Source organism: Chinchilla lanigera, unplaced genomic scaffold, assembly GCF_000276665.1.
Source record: "Chinchilla lanigera isolate Chin_1 unplaced genomic scaffold, ChiLan1.0 scaffold00067, whole genome shotgun sequence".
Classification (NCBI taxonomy): Eukaryota; Metazoa; Chordata; class Mammalia; order Rodentia; family Chinchillidae; genus Chinchilla; species Chinchilla lanigera.
This window is the reverse complement of record NW_004955468.1, coordinates 3,795,502-3,809,290: the sequence shown is the minus strand read 5'-3', so window position 1 is coordinate 3,809,290 and position 13,789 is coordinate 3,795,502. Positions and strand designations below refer to the sequence as shown.

General features: G+C 41.0%; 1 protein-coding gene across 3 annotated transcripts in view; it reads right to left on the bottom strand.

Moving 5' to 3' along the window:
• The window catches only part of Lsm14a (LSM14A mRNA processing body assembly factor), a 63,345-nt gene extending 53,951 nt beyond the window's left edge, over positions 1 to 9,394 (bottom strand). For 2 of the 3 annotated variants that reach the window (XM_005399998.2, XM_005399999.2), the window contains exon 1: positions 8,758 to 9,392. In XM_005399998.2, the coding sequence (XP_005400055.1) occupies positions 8,758 to 8,878 (121 nt within the window). In that variant the 5' untranslated portion in view covers positions 8,879 to 9,392. Of the gene's footprint in view, positions 1 to 8,757 lie in introns of all 3 variants that reach the window. The other variant, XM_005400001.2, reaches the window with a different exon arrangement.
• Between the last annotated feature and the right edge of the window lie 4,395 nt (positions 9,395 to 13,789).

Sequence of the window (13,789 nt, the reverse complement as noted above, 5' to 3'; positions counted from 1 at the left end):
ATTTGGATAGGGTCAAGTGAAAAAAATGCCTCACAGTGAACAGACTGTGCCGTATTATGCTGACTGGGCAAGTAGAATGGAGATTAAAAACTAATCACTAGAAAAAAACCCTGATCACTGGATTTAGCAACATAAGTCTTTGGTAACCTTGATAAGAACAGTTTCTTATCTATGGGAATAAGAACTTAAATGAAGTGGATTTTAAAAAATGGATACAAGTGGTATAGACATTTTTAAGGAGTTGTACTGTAAAGGGAAGGACAGAAATAGGATGACAGAGGGATACAGTTAGTGTTGTGTTTTGTTTTTAACTTCAAGATGGAAGAAATAACAGCATATCTATAAGCAAATGGAAAGACCCATTTTTAAAAAACTAAAGAGCAGACAACAGAGTAATGTCTTTGAATTTTTGAAAGGGGATTAAAAAGTACAAGAGTAGAAGAGTGATTTTACACAAATATAAGTACAGTTTATCTGCTTCGCACAGTGGCACACACCAGTAATCTCAGCTACTCAGAAGGCAGAGGCAGGAGGATTACAAGTTCAAGGTTGAGATAGGAGGCTCAAACCATGACCAGAGTGTACACAGAATGCTGACATGTACATGTCGAGGGCAACTTAGTGAGACCCTGTCTCAAAATATAAAGGACTAAGGATATACCTTAACATTCCCTAGGTTTAATCCCCACATGGAGAAAAGAAAAAGGTTATCTACACTGATCAGGAAAAAGTTAGTGGTTTGGGGCACAAATGCAGGTAACTGGGTACATGCATTAATATTCTCTTTTAGCTACTATTTATCTGTAGATACCCTACTGTGCAATAGAACTTGTCTGCTATTCTTTTTTCAGTTAAAAGGAAGCAAGGATGGGCTGGGATTTAACTCAGTGGTAGAGAACTTGCCTAGCATGCACGAGGCTCTGAGTTAGATCTCTAGTACTAGAAGAAAAAAAAAAGGAAGCCAAGTTAACAGGCAGAAGATAAAGATGGAGGAGGAGGAGGAGGAAGTGTTGGAGGTGCGAGGAAAAGAGAAGGAATGGAATAGTCATGTAGAAGAATGGAATGGAAATACAGTATGATTCCTGGGAAGTGATCTGTATGCTGAGGTTAAGTAAACATTAGATTAGAATAAATTTAGAGTAAGCGTGGTTGGTATGTTTGTGTTGATATAAATCAGGGTTGAGATTTCTGCAAGCTTGTACATACAAGAAAGCAAAAGAGGGGAAAGGGGGAGAAGGGTGAGGGTACATACGATTGCACATTCAATTTATGCAGGTTGAAGAGGGAGGTAAAGTCATGTGGGTCAATGAAAAGTAAGATCAGTCAGGTATGATGGCGCAAGGCTGTAATCCCGGCACTCAGGAGGCTAAGGCCAGAGGATCACCACAAATTCAAGGCAAACCTTGAATCCACAGTGAGTTCATTTTTTTTTGAGGGTCTCACTATGTTCAGGCTGGCCTTGAGCTCAGTTTGTAGCCCAGGCTGGTCTCAAACCTGGCAGACCCTCCTGCCTCAGCCTCCAAAGTGCTGGGATTACAGGCATATGCTACCACACCCAGCAACTGATTTTTTTGTTTTGTTTTTGGTACTGGGAATCGAGCTCATGACCTCACGCTTGCTAGGCAGACACTGTGCTACTGAGCTATATCCCCGGCCCCATAGTGAGTTCAAAGCTAGCCTGGACTACATAGCAAAACCCCATCTCAAAAAAAAAAAAAGGTAAGATCAAGATATTACAGACTACAGTTGGTCTTGTATGGCTGATAGGGTACTGGAGACTGAGTACTAAACAAATGGTAGGTGGAAACAACAGTACAACTACTATTCTCTAAGTACTTATAATAAATTATTATTTAGTATCATTTCATTTAACTATCAGAATAACTCAAAAATGGGCACTACTGACCCTACTGACAAGATGGACAAGATGAGGTCAAAGCTAAAGTTAACGACCTGTTCAAAATCAAAGAGCAGCCAGGGATATAGCTCAGTGGCACTGCGCCTGCCTGGCAAGTGCAAGGTCCTGAGTTTGATGCCCAGTAGCCCCCTACCCCCAATCAAAAAGTATTATGTACTCCAGGTGGCCTCTTGGGCAACATTTTCTTCCAGAAACAAACGAAACTAGTAAAGACCCTTGTGAATAAATTATTTTACAGACCAATTCATACGTTATTCATTTAAAAATTTACATTAGTGATATCAGGTTTTAATACAGCTGAAATTATTTTACATCATCATGAGAAAATAAGCCAAATTGTTCCTGTAGAAGACATCTTCTAGCTCTAGCATAGAGTAATTAAATTCAAGTTAAACTATTTGCAGTAACAGCTATTATTACTGTGGCTATAAAAACTGTTGCTATATTCTCATGAACAGATACTAGATTTCTTCACTCTTCTTATTTCTTTCCCTCTACTATTATTTTCTTCAGGTTTATGTTGTTTTCTCTACTTCTGATACAGAAAGACATGGGTCATCTTACCCTACGAGAAAATGAACAATTAGTTTTTGGCTCCTGACTTTGGACTCTCAGAATTATTAAGTATTTCTGTAGACTACATAGCAACAATAAACTCTTTCCAAGGCTCTTAGTTCTGCCAATCTCACTAAATAGGGCAAACAAAAGAAACTAGAGCTTTAAGTTTCACTGGATCTCTGTTGTCTAAGTAGTGATTTTGTGAACTGAAGACTCAGATTTCCCAATCATGCAAGAAATCAATAAAACACGGCATAGAGTTTTCAGGATCACCACCAGTTTGAGGCTGCATAGAGTTTACAAAACTCTTCCACTCTCTCCACAGGGGATATGATTTATGACTATGTGGTTAATTAATAACCAACAAGTGACTTTAGACAAGATATAGCAGATAATTAAAGAAATAATCTGTTAGTCGATGGTACACACCTATAATCCTAGCACTCTAGGAAGCTAAGGTAGAAGGATCACAAATGGGAGCCCAGCCTAGGCAAAATAAAAAAAGGGATGTAGCACAGTGTGGAGGTCATGGGTCCAACCCTCAGTAACACACATACACACATAAGCAGAGAAAAGAAATAATCTGTTAATAATTTACCACTATTCTATCCTTCTACTATTCTATTATTTTTAAGGGAAAATTATTTAAAAGAAACCAATTTACATAATTATTTTTCTTCATAAATTCTCTTTTCACCATGCAGAAGCAACCTAGTTTCTACTTGAATAGTTATCTAGATACAGCTAACTACACGTAAGAACACCTTCATTCCAGGTAAGAATTTCACTCACTCTGGCCCGTTTATTTAAGTATTACATTTCTTTACAAACATTGATGTGAACATAATTGGAATTATTCCCCAAACTATTCCTGCACGTCACTCACCACTTTATAATCTCCTCTAACATCTTCAACCGATTCTTCCTTTAAACTTTAAATGATAATTGAGCTCAAATGACAAAAAGTTCTTCTCTCTAATAATGTTAATTTCGTCATAACAATTCAACCTCTTGCATCACTATTCACTGTAATTCTCCAATATTTCTATTTTAGTGAGGTTGGTTATTTCCATTTTAAAAAGGATATGTAAACTGGTCATGATGGTATACTCGTATAATCCCAGCACTCAGGAGGCTGAGGCAAGAGGATCACCACCAGTTTGAGGCTAGCCTGGGCTACATAGTGGGTTCAAGGCCATCCTGAGCTACATAGTGAGACCCTGTTTTAAAAAAAAAAAAAAAAAAAGATGAAATATAAAAAGAATAAACAATTGTAAACATGAAAAAGCATTATTTGGAGATATTCCTAAGAGTTCTAGAAGATTAATAAATTAAACTGCTAAATTATTTCCATTTATTCACTCACTAATAAACATTTGCTCATCCCAACAGTTCAGACTCTGGAGGAAGGAAGGTGAACACAAACAAAAAACACATATGCAAATAAACAAAAATTAATGTAGGGCATGATCAATGCTAGGAAGAAAATAAACTCAGAGCTGTGACCAAAACTACTAAATTGAAACAACCCGGAAATAAATTGTGACCCAGATTATTCACAAACACACCAATCAGATCAACGCCAATGCTCTTCCAGATTGCCTTTAAGACTTCTTGACATTTACCTCGGTTTCCAGGATCAAAGTCCATCAAGCTTACCTAAGCTTCGTTTTTAGATCTAGAGCTAGTCTGTAAAATCTTTAGAATATAAAGGGCACCATCCGCTTAGCAGTACCTGTGATTAGGCTTTTGGTTTCATATTGTGTAATCACACAATTATTTAACCAAATGAACATTTTCAAGAGAGAAAAGAACTGTTCTAAATAATTATGCTAAAAAAAGAACAAATGATGACTTTCACCTGAGGCAAACCTAGAACACACAATCACCTTCATTCTATACCACACCAGACATTAACTAGCCAAAAATTTCAAGAGCAGTCTATAGTTCTAGGTATATTTAAAATATAATATCCAAGTGAAAGGCCTAAATTATAACATGAAACATTTAAGCCTAAGAAATACTAAAAAGATCTAAATAACTCACATCATACACAAAGTCAGTTTCAGGTACATTGTAGACATAAATGTGAAAAAGGAAAAAAAATCCAAGTACTTCCATGATGCTGGAATGGGGGGGGGCGCGGAAATACTAGCTACTAGCTATAAAACAGAAGCCTGATTAAACACATCTACATTAAAATGAAGAATGTCCATTCACTTTAAATTATTAAATGGCAAGACATACAGCAAATAACTCACACTTCAAATTCATAACTCTAGAAAAAGACATGTATTTAAACTAAACAATGGGTAGTAAGTTCCACAGGCACTTCATAAGATGAAATCCAAATGGTCAAGATATGAAAAGACATTCATTTTCACTAGTAGCCAGGTAAATGGAGATAAAAGCCAGATTCAACAATATGCCCACCAGATCGGCCGGAATGAAAATATATGATACCAAACATCACTGGCGGTAAGAGATCTAGAACTACAATTTTTACACACCATAACTTAAGTAAAAACTAGTAAACCACTACAACGGAAACTGCATAGCACTATTTAACATATTTGTTCCTATAATTCAAATTCTATGTATACAACCTTGGGAAAACTACCTAAACATTCATTAGTGTATTTAAAAACAAAAGTTCATGAAATCATTGTTCATAATAGACAAAAACTATAAACAACCCAAATGTCAACTGTAGAGTATTGAAAACTGCGGAAAAAATTGACATCTTATATTCATGAATATTATATAACAAAAGCCCAAAAGAAAACATATACAAGGCAGCTCCATTTATACAAAGGTCAAAAATGAGAAACTGTATTTTAGGATGTACAGTTATATGGTAAAACAATAAATTTCACAATACCTTATCTAGACCAACATGGTGAGAAGATGGGAAGACACAAGTGGAAGGCCTCTGGCATGCTGGCAATCAATGTCTGTCTTTTTTTTTTTTTTTTGGTTTTTCTCCGGTACCGGGAACCGAACTCACGACCTTGCGCTTGCCAGGCAGGCGCTTTGCCGCTGAGCTAAATCCCCAGCCCTCAATGTCTGTCTTGTCCTGCATGATGTTGTATGAATATCTCATTCTTATCTTACATATCTTTTTTTTTTTTTTTTTTTGGTATCAGGAATCGAACTCACGACCTTGCGCTTTCCAGGCAGGCGCTGTGCCACTGAGCTATCTCTGCTGCCTTTTTGGCATGTGTGGTTGCTATTTTACAACAAAAAAGGAAAAAACTCTCCCCAGAAGGTAAAAAAAGAAAATCTAAAAAGAATTCTAAGAATGTTATTTAAAAAGATTAACTTTTAATTCAAAGTTTAAAAAGAGTAATAGAGAGCTCCACATCTGAATATACAACTAAATTCCATGAATAAACTTTCAAATTTAATCTGTGAGATTTCCAAAACAAAATTTTTTTTTCTTAGGTGGTGGGTATTTGAAACACTCTTGCTATGTATTCCAGGCTGGTCCTGAACTCACTGTGGAGCCCAGCTTGGCCTCAAACTCGTGACAATCCTTGTACCTCAGCCTCGTAAGGGCTAGGATTACAGGTATGTACTGCCATGCCCCCCCTCCATTTTTAAGAGACAGAATTATCAGATACCAAATTACTCAACAAGTCATGAAAATTCTAAACTTTTAAGAATAAACTTCCCACTTCTAATTTTGAAATAAGTATCCAGTGTTGACTGGGCAGTTATAAAGTAGTTTTGATGAGATAACACTGTCAATATATTAAGATTTGTGGTGGCGCAAACCTGTTGTCCCAGCATTCCGGGAGACTGAGACAGGAGGATCAAAAGCTTGAGTCCAACCTGGGTAATTTGACAACTTAGCGAGATCTGTCTCTAAAATTAAAAAAAGGGCTGGGGATGTGGCACTGCAGAAAGCCCTGGGTTCAATCTCCACCGCTTTAAAAAAAAAAAAAAAAAAAAAAGAAGACCTGACAACCTCAATTTTTCCAAGCGTGATTAAATTCCCAAAACCTGTTACACATTAACTCATACTGATGTATGAATTAAATATCAACATTGTAAACACTAATTAAATGAGTAAAAAAATTTTATTGTTGTATTTATATGATTAAGATATGAAAAAGGAACAAATTACAATTTATGTCTCATGAGTTTAACTGATGTCACAAATACAATTTTTTTAGGTATACAGGGTATGTTCATAGCTTTTTTTTAAAGACTGAAGTTAAGACCTTAGAAATGTTAAAAATGTTATGGATTTTTTTTTTTTTTTATGAGGAGTAAAGATAGCACACCCAATTCCCTGATAAGTAACTAAGTTCACAAAAATACGTTTACACTCAAAGAAACAACTGTTTTTTAAAATTAATCCACTTTAATGAGAAATACTGTTCTCAACCTGTATACAGCTCTCACCAAGAACTTTAGAGAACATTTTTCATAATTCTATAAAGCCATAAAAACTACAAAACAAACCCCCCCAAAACAAAACAAAAACACACAGCTAAATACTCATCTATAATGAAACTTAATAGAAAAATAATTTTAAAATAAGGGCAAGCAAAAAGTTATTTAAGAGTATCATTGGCCAAGCCTTTACTAATCACTAAACAGAATCATGCATCTTGAAGTACCGTGGGTTTCCAAAAAGATGAAGAGCTAACTCAGAGATGTTTTACCAGGTAATATCACCAGACAACATTTCACCAGGCAAAGAAAAGTTTCGGGGTAGTCCCATTTTTTCACGCTATTCTTTTTATTATTTTCTGAGATAAGGTTTTGCTATATCACCCAGGCTGGCCTTGAACTCCTTGGGTCAACTGATCTTCTTCAGTTTTTCAAGTATGAAGCCACAGCATTTGCATTCTTTTTCACATGGACTTTATAATTTTTTAGTGTATCAGTCAATGATCTTTAGTAAATTTACAGACGCATGCGACTATCAACCACAATACAACTGTTGCAATTCTAATACTACTCTTTTATAGTGTGCAGATTATTTTTGATTTTTTACAATGTTAAGGATCCTACCCACAGGGCTGGGCAAGCGCTCTACCACCAGGCCACACCTCCATTCCCCACATCGCAGTTTAATTCTTTACCTAGGTATAAGATTTGTCCCAACATCCTTGATATTAAAAGGCCTACTAGAGCATTAAAAACACGTCGTTAAACTTGTTTGCGACTATAAAACAACCTGCCTACCAGCCAACGACTGAAAAACACAGATTCAGAAAAATTTCTTCCTATCCTTGTGCTTTTGTCCCTACCGGGCTATGCAGTTCGTAACTCTACCAGATGTGCTGGGGAAAATTAGCTGGGATATCATTTCCCGCTTCCAAATATTACAAACAGTTGTGAGCTTTCCTTTAAGATCAGGAGCTAAGTTTCTTTTCTTTCTGATTTCCTGGCAGAGCAAAGGCCTAGCACGTGTGAACGGAAACAAAACCCACAGATTGCAGCGATGGTAAATACACGTTTAGGGACGGGATCTACCTCCTCAACAGAATTCTATTTTTCCCAGAGAGACTCTGCAGAGGTCGGCCAGCGCCCACTAACCACTCAGATCTTAACTGTGAACAAGAATCCTGGATCAAGTTTGAATTTTACCAAGTTTCCCGAAACAGGGCTGGGGGGCAGGGTGGAGGGGGCGGCAAGCATTTCTAATATGCACCCTAAAGAGATGGTTGCACAACAGGCTTTGTGAAGTATTCCGGTTTAACAAGTAACTATCACAGAGGAAACAAGGGAGATGTGATCTGCTCCGTGGTACCAATGGCATTTCGAGATCTCACAGTCGCAGAGAAAACCCAAAGTTTTGGTCCATTACTTACAGCTCACTTGCGGAATAGTGAAACGAACCAGGAATTAAAAACTTGGGGAAAAAATGGGGGCTATGAAAGTCAGTAAATCAGCACTAAACTCAGGGTAGGCGGAAAAATTCTTTGAATACTCCGGCTTTGTTTGGCGATCAGACCGCAGAACCACCGAATTTCGGGGCTGGAAGACACGCACCTCGGGGTTCTCCGGCCGTTCTCAGACTTCAGGGCCGCCCCGCCCGCCGCGCACTCGGTCCCGCAGTTCCCCGGATTGAAGGCGCGGACCTTCGGGGTGGAACCAGCGAGCTCGAGGAGGCCGCGGCCCGGCCCGCGACGCCGGGGCCGGAAGGGAGCGAAGGAGCGCTCTCCCGGGGAACGCCCGAGGGAAGAGGGGGACGACGGAGCGCGGCGCAGCCCACCGCCAGCGCTCGGCCCGGTCGCCCGCCCCCGAGGCCCGCCGCGGCTTACCTTTGGCGAGGGCTACGGTGGAGTTCTCGGTGTCGATGGTGTAGAGGATGCCTTCGTAGCGGATCTCCGCCTTAGAAATGAGGCTGATCTTGCTGCCGATGTAAGGAGTGCCCCCGCTCATGGCGCCGCCGCCGCTCCGGGCCGCTCGCAGAGAGGCAGATCCCGCGCCGCTATCGCCGCTCCGCACTCCCGCTCGCTCCGTAGGCGCCTATAGCAGCCGCCTTGGACCCAACATGGCGGCGGCGCCGGCTCCGCTACCCTCCCCCAGCCTCCCGCCCTCAAACCGCGGCGCGGCGGCGGCGGCGGCGGCAGCGGCGGCGGCGCGGGGCATGCTGGGCGGGCGATGCCGCACTCTCGCGAGACTTGGACCACGGCTGGCGACAGTCTAGTCCCGGTAGTCTCGGCTACGCCGATTGTCTGGTTTCTCGCCAGAGAGGAGTTTCGGAAGAGAGGAAGTAGTTCAAGGCCTGAGAACACCATGGCGGTGACTGGAGAAGCTCCCGTCCCTCCTTACGGCGCCGTCTGCGGCCTGTGCCATTTCTACGCGAGTTATGTATTTGTCATGATCCGTGTCTTTTTATTTATTTTTTTACTTTCTTGCGGTACTGGGAGTTGAACCCGGGGGCTTAGCACTGAAGTACATCTCCAGCTCTTTAAAAACATTAAAAAAATTTTTTTTGGAGACAAGATCTCGTTCCGTTGTGAGGGTGGGCTTGAATTTAGAATCTTTCTGCCTCACTCAGTGTCTGTAAGCGCAGGTCCCTCTATCTGGAAAGTTAGCGCACCCCCTTCCAACTTCCTGGCGAGTTAATAATGGTCGTTCTTAGATAGATAGGTTGTAGCTCAGTGCAGAAGCCCTGGGTTCAGTCCCCAGCACACACACAGACCCTGCCCTTTGCTTTCTGAGGCAGCCACGCCCCCCTTGGCGTTCTGCTGGTCTTGTTACTGCTTAGGTCGTCACCCGGGGATCCCTCCCCCGACGCGCACACACACCAGCCGTCTGCGGTAGGAGCTAGGACTCCATCCCCAGGTCTCAAGTTTTAGCTCTTCTCTGTCCATCACTTTCAGGTAGCCTGATCCAAGCTCATGGTTTTCCCTGTTATTGTACCTCGACCCGTCCTAAGTATTTGCAGCTTTGGTCAGTTCTGTGAACTCCAGTTTCATATAAATCATACCCTTCTCAGGCACACAAGTTGGATGTCAAATTGTCATCTCAAACTGTTTCCAAGGCCACATTCTGTATTTCCCCTTTAAATTTGTGCACTTGCAGCTGTTCCCCCTTTGAGGTAAGCTGCTCAGACCGAAAGCCCCAGTGTCATCCTTGACTTCCCTTACCCTCACATCTGTCCTGACTAGAACTCTTGTCCATTCCACCTATGCAGTATATCCCAAGGCTGACCCATCTCTATCCCTATAGCTCTAGAAGAAGCCACACTGTGTCTAGGATTGTTGCAGTAGCCTCGTAAGAGTTCCCTCTACTTCTTCCCTTGCCCCACCTACATACTTTATTCTTTAATTTTATTTCTATGATGTATTCAAGACAGGGTCTTGCTGTGTAGCCCAGGCCAACCTTAAACTTGTGATAACCCTACTTCGGCCTCCAAAATAGATGGGACTACTGGTGTGCACCATTGTGTCCAGTGTACTTTATTCTTAAGTATCTGGAGGGATCTTGTTCCAATCTCAGTCAGATCATGTCCCTCTTCTACTCACTACTCGTTTCCCCACTAACTCCATGTTACACAAAGTGAAAAACAGACTCTTATTTAGTCTAACAACTTGGCTTCTTTTTACCTTTCTTCCCCATTCTGTTCCAGTCATCCTTTCTTCACGCAGATTTTACACTTCATTCCAGTCTCTGGTTAAATGTCACCTCCAGAGATGACACTGAAGTGTTTTCAGGCGGGGCTGTTGGTTAGTCATTGCTGTATCATTGGGGTCTTGTTGAGCACCTGGCACAGGACAGCTGCTCAGCAAATATTTGGTGCATGTATGAAAGCAGAGGACCGTACCCTCAGGAAGTCTGGTGAGCTGAGTGAACAGATGATGAGAAGCCTTTTGTTACAGAGTCAGGGAAGCAGGAGAAAAGATGAAGAAGCTGTGATCGCGTTGGTGTGCACAGTGTCTTCAAAGGAGGGTGAGGAAATTCCTGGTTCAGTATAATGTCAATGCCAGGAAATTGAGTTCTTATGCTTGTTTTTTCCTACCCATTCTAGGCCTGTGACCCAAGTTACCTTCTCTGCTTCGTTAGTGAACTCAATCTTTTCTATAGTCACTTTCTATAAATTGATCAACCCCAACTTTATATCTCCTTTCCACATCTATCAGGATCACATTCACTATGTAGTATGCCTATATTTTTTGGTTTTATTTTGTTTTTTGTTTTGGGGTCTCATTATGTAGTTTAGGCTGCCCTTGAATTCACTATATAGCCCAGGCTGGCCTTGAACTCGTGATAATGCTCCAGCCTCAGCCTTCCAAATGCTGGGATTACAGTCATACACCACCTTGCTCGGGCTGCAGATTTTGTTTGTTTCGTGGTATTTGGGAATTGAACCCAGGGCCATATACATATTAGGCAAGTGCTCTGCACTGGCCTATATCCCTAGCTCCAACTACATAGTGTATGGAATTGCTTGGGTGTCCATAAGCACTTCCAGCTCAACATGTGCAAAATTACTGCATCTACAAGTACTTCCCTTGTCCCCCTAAGAAAACTATCTTTTATCCATGACCTCTAGCCCCATCAAAGGCCCAAGGACTCACCCACATGTGTACTATGGTTTGGATATTGTTTGAGTGTGTACCCCAATGATTCATCTGCTGGAAGATTTGTCCCTGGTACAGCAATACTGAGAGGTGGTAGAACCTATAAGAGGTGAGGAGAGTACTGTCTGTTGGAGAAGATGTGAGAAACACGTGCCCCTCGTATGTGCCTTGGTGTGGCTGCTGCTCTTCATGATAATTCCTAAATTCTCTTTGCATACCTTGGCCTCTGAGCACACTGACTTCCTTAAGATCCAGAACAAATGTCTTGGGCTGGGCATAGTGGTGCATGCCTGTGATCCTAGCACTTGGGAGGCTGAAACAGGAGGAACACCTGGAGTTTGAGGCCAGCCTAGGCTACATAGTGAGTCCAAGAACAGCTTGAACTACATAGTGAGACCCCGTTCCCTCCCCCCCAAAAAAGAAAAAAAGACAAAGCAAGAATAAATGTCTTATTCTCCCTTCTATAATTATTCCTTCATATCCTACATGATCCTAAAAAGCTCTGTATGCGAACTCCATTTGCAGGCAAGATTCAAAGTCACCCTCACCTCATTAACAAAAATCCAGTGGCTTAGCAGGGCATTGAGGCATGTGCCTATAATCTCAGCACTCTGGGAGGTTGAGACAGACGTTTCACAAATCTGTGCCCAGCCTAAGCAGCTTAACAAGAACTTGTCTCAAAATGAAAAATAAGGAAGGGCAGGTGATCTGGTGATGGAATTCAGCTGAAAGGCCCTGGGTTTGATCCTCTGTACTGCCAAAAAAAAAAAAAAAAAAAAAAAATCTAGTGACTTAAGACTGTTATCATTTTATGTATCTCACAGTTGGTTTTTTCTTTTTTCTTCTTTTTTTTTTTTTTTTTTGCTTTTTTGAGACAGGGTCTTGCTATGCAATTCAGGCTGGTCTTGGGCTCACTCTGTAGCTCAGGATGGTCTCAAACTCGCAACGATCCCCCTGCCTCAGCCTCCGGAGTGCTGGGATTATAGGCGTGTGTCACCACGCCCAGTGTATCTCACAGTTTTATAGGTCGGGAAATTGACCAAGGCTAGATGGAGCAGTTTTCAATGTAGCATCAATTGGGATTACTAGGTGGCAGCTTGCCTGGTGTAGAGGGTCCAAGATAGTTTTTGCTTATGTCTGACTATTTAGCAGTAATACAGTAGCTAGAAGGCTCAGGCTTTTATGACACTGTAGTCACCTTATGAGACTGTCAACTATCCTATTTGTGCCAGTGTTATTCTGAGTCTGTTTTAACTAGCAGCCAAGTACATATCCTATTCTTTTTATCTTTTTGTGTGTGGCTCTGCGCTACCTCTCCAGACTCCAGGGTATAACTGAGTGATGCAAAAGGCAAAAACATCTAACATCTCCTAGAAGTCTACTTCATGTCAGGTACTGGGTTAGTTATTTTAAGTACATTGGAAGAACCACCTCTGACACAAGTTTGTCACATGAGAAGTCAGCACATATGTCAGTTGGTTCTTCTCAGAAACAGATGCTGAGACAGAGTTAGGGGTGAAAGATTATTGTAGGTTGTGCCTATAAAAGGGAAAAGAGAAAAGAAAGAAGATGGAGAAGAAAGAGCCCAGGTAGTATTGAGGTAGGATAGAAGAAACAGAGATAAACTGGGATGTGGTGGTGTATACCCTGTAATCCCAAGCAGGAGCATCACCACGGGTCCAAGGCCAGCCTGGGCTCCACAATGAATTCAAGGCCAGCCTAAACTACATGGCAAGACCATGTCTCAAAAATTATATTAATGGTTACTATATATTGTACAACATTCATCCATAATATACTGTCATTAGATTGAATTAGCTGTTTTATTACTTATGAACAATTTAGGAGCCTTAAAATAATATAATTCTGGACTGGAGGTGTGGTTCAGGGTACGTAGAGTGCTTGCCTATCATGTGCAAGGCCCTGGATTCAATCCTCAACATTGAAAAACAAAAACAAACAAAAAAGAAACAAAGAAAGCCAAAGAACAATATAATTCTATTTATATAGTCCTTTTGTTATTTTATATACATTACTTCCATATATACTAAAACTCCAGTGTTATTGCTCTCTCTTTAAACAACTATCCTATTTTAATATAAATTTTTTGTTTTTTTGAGACAGGGTCTCACTATGCAGTTCTATCTGGACTTGAACTCACTATGTAGTGCCCTCTGACCTCAAACTCACAACAGTCCTCCTGCCTCAGCCTCCTGAGTGCTGGAACTACACACAGGCATCACCATACTGGGCCATATTTTAG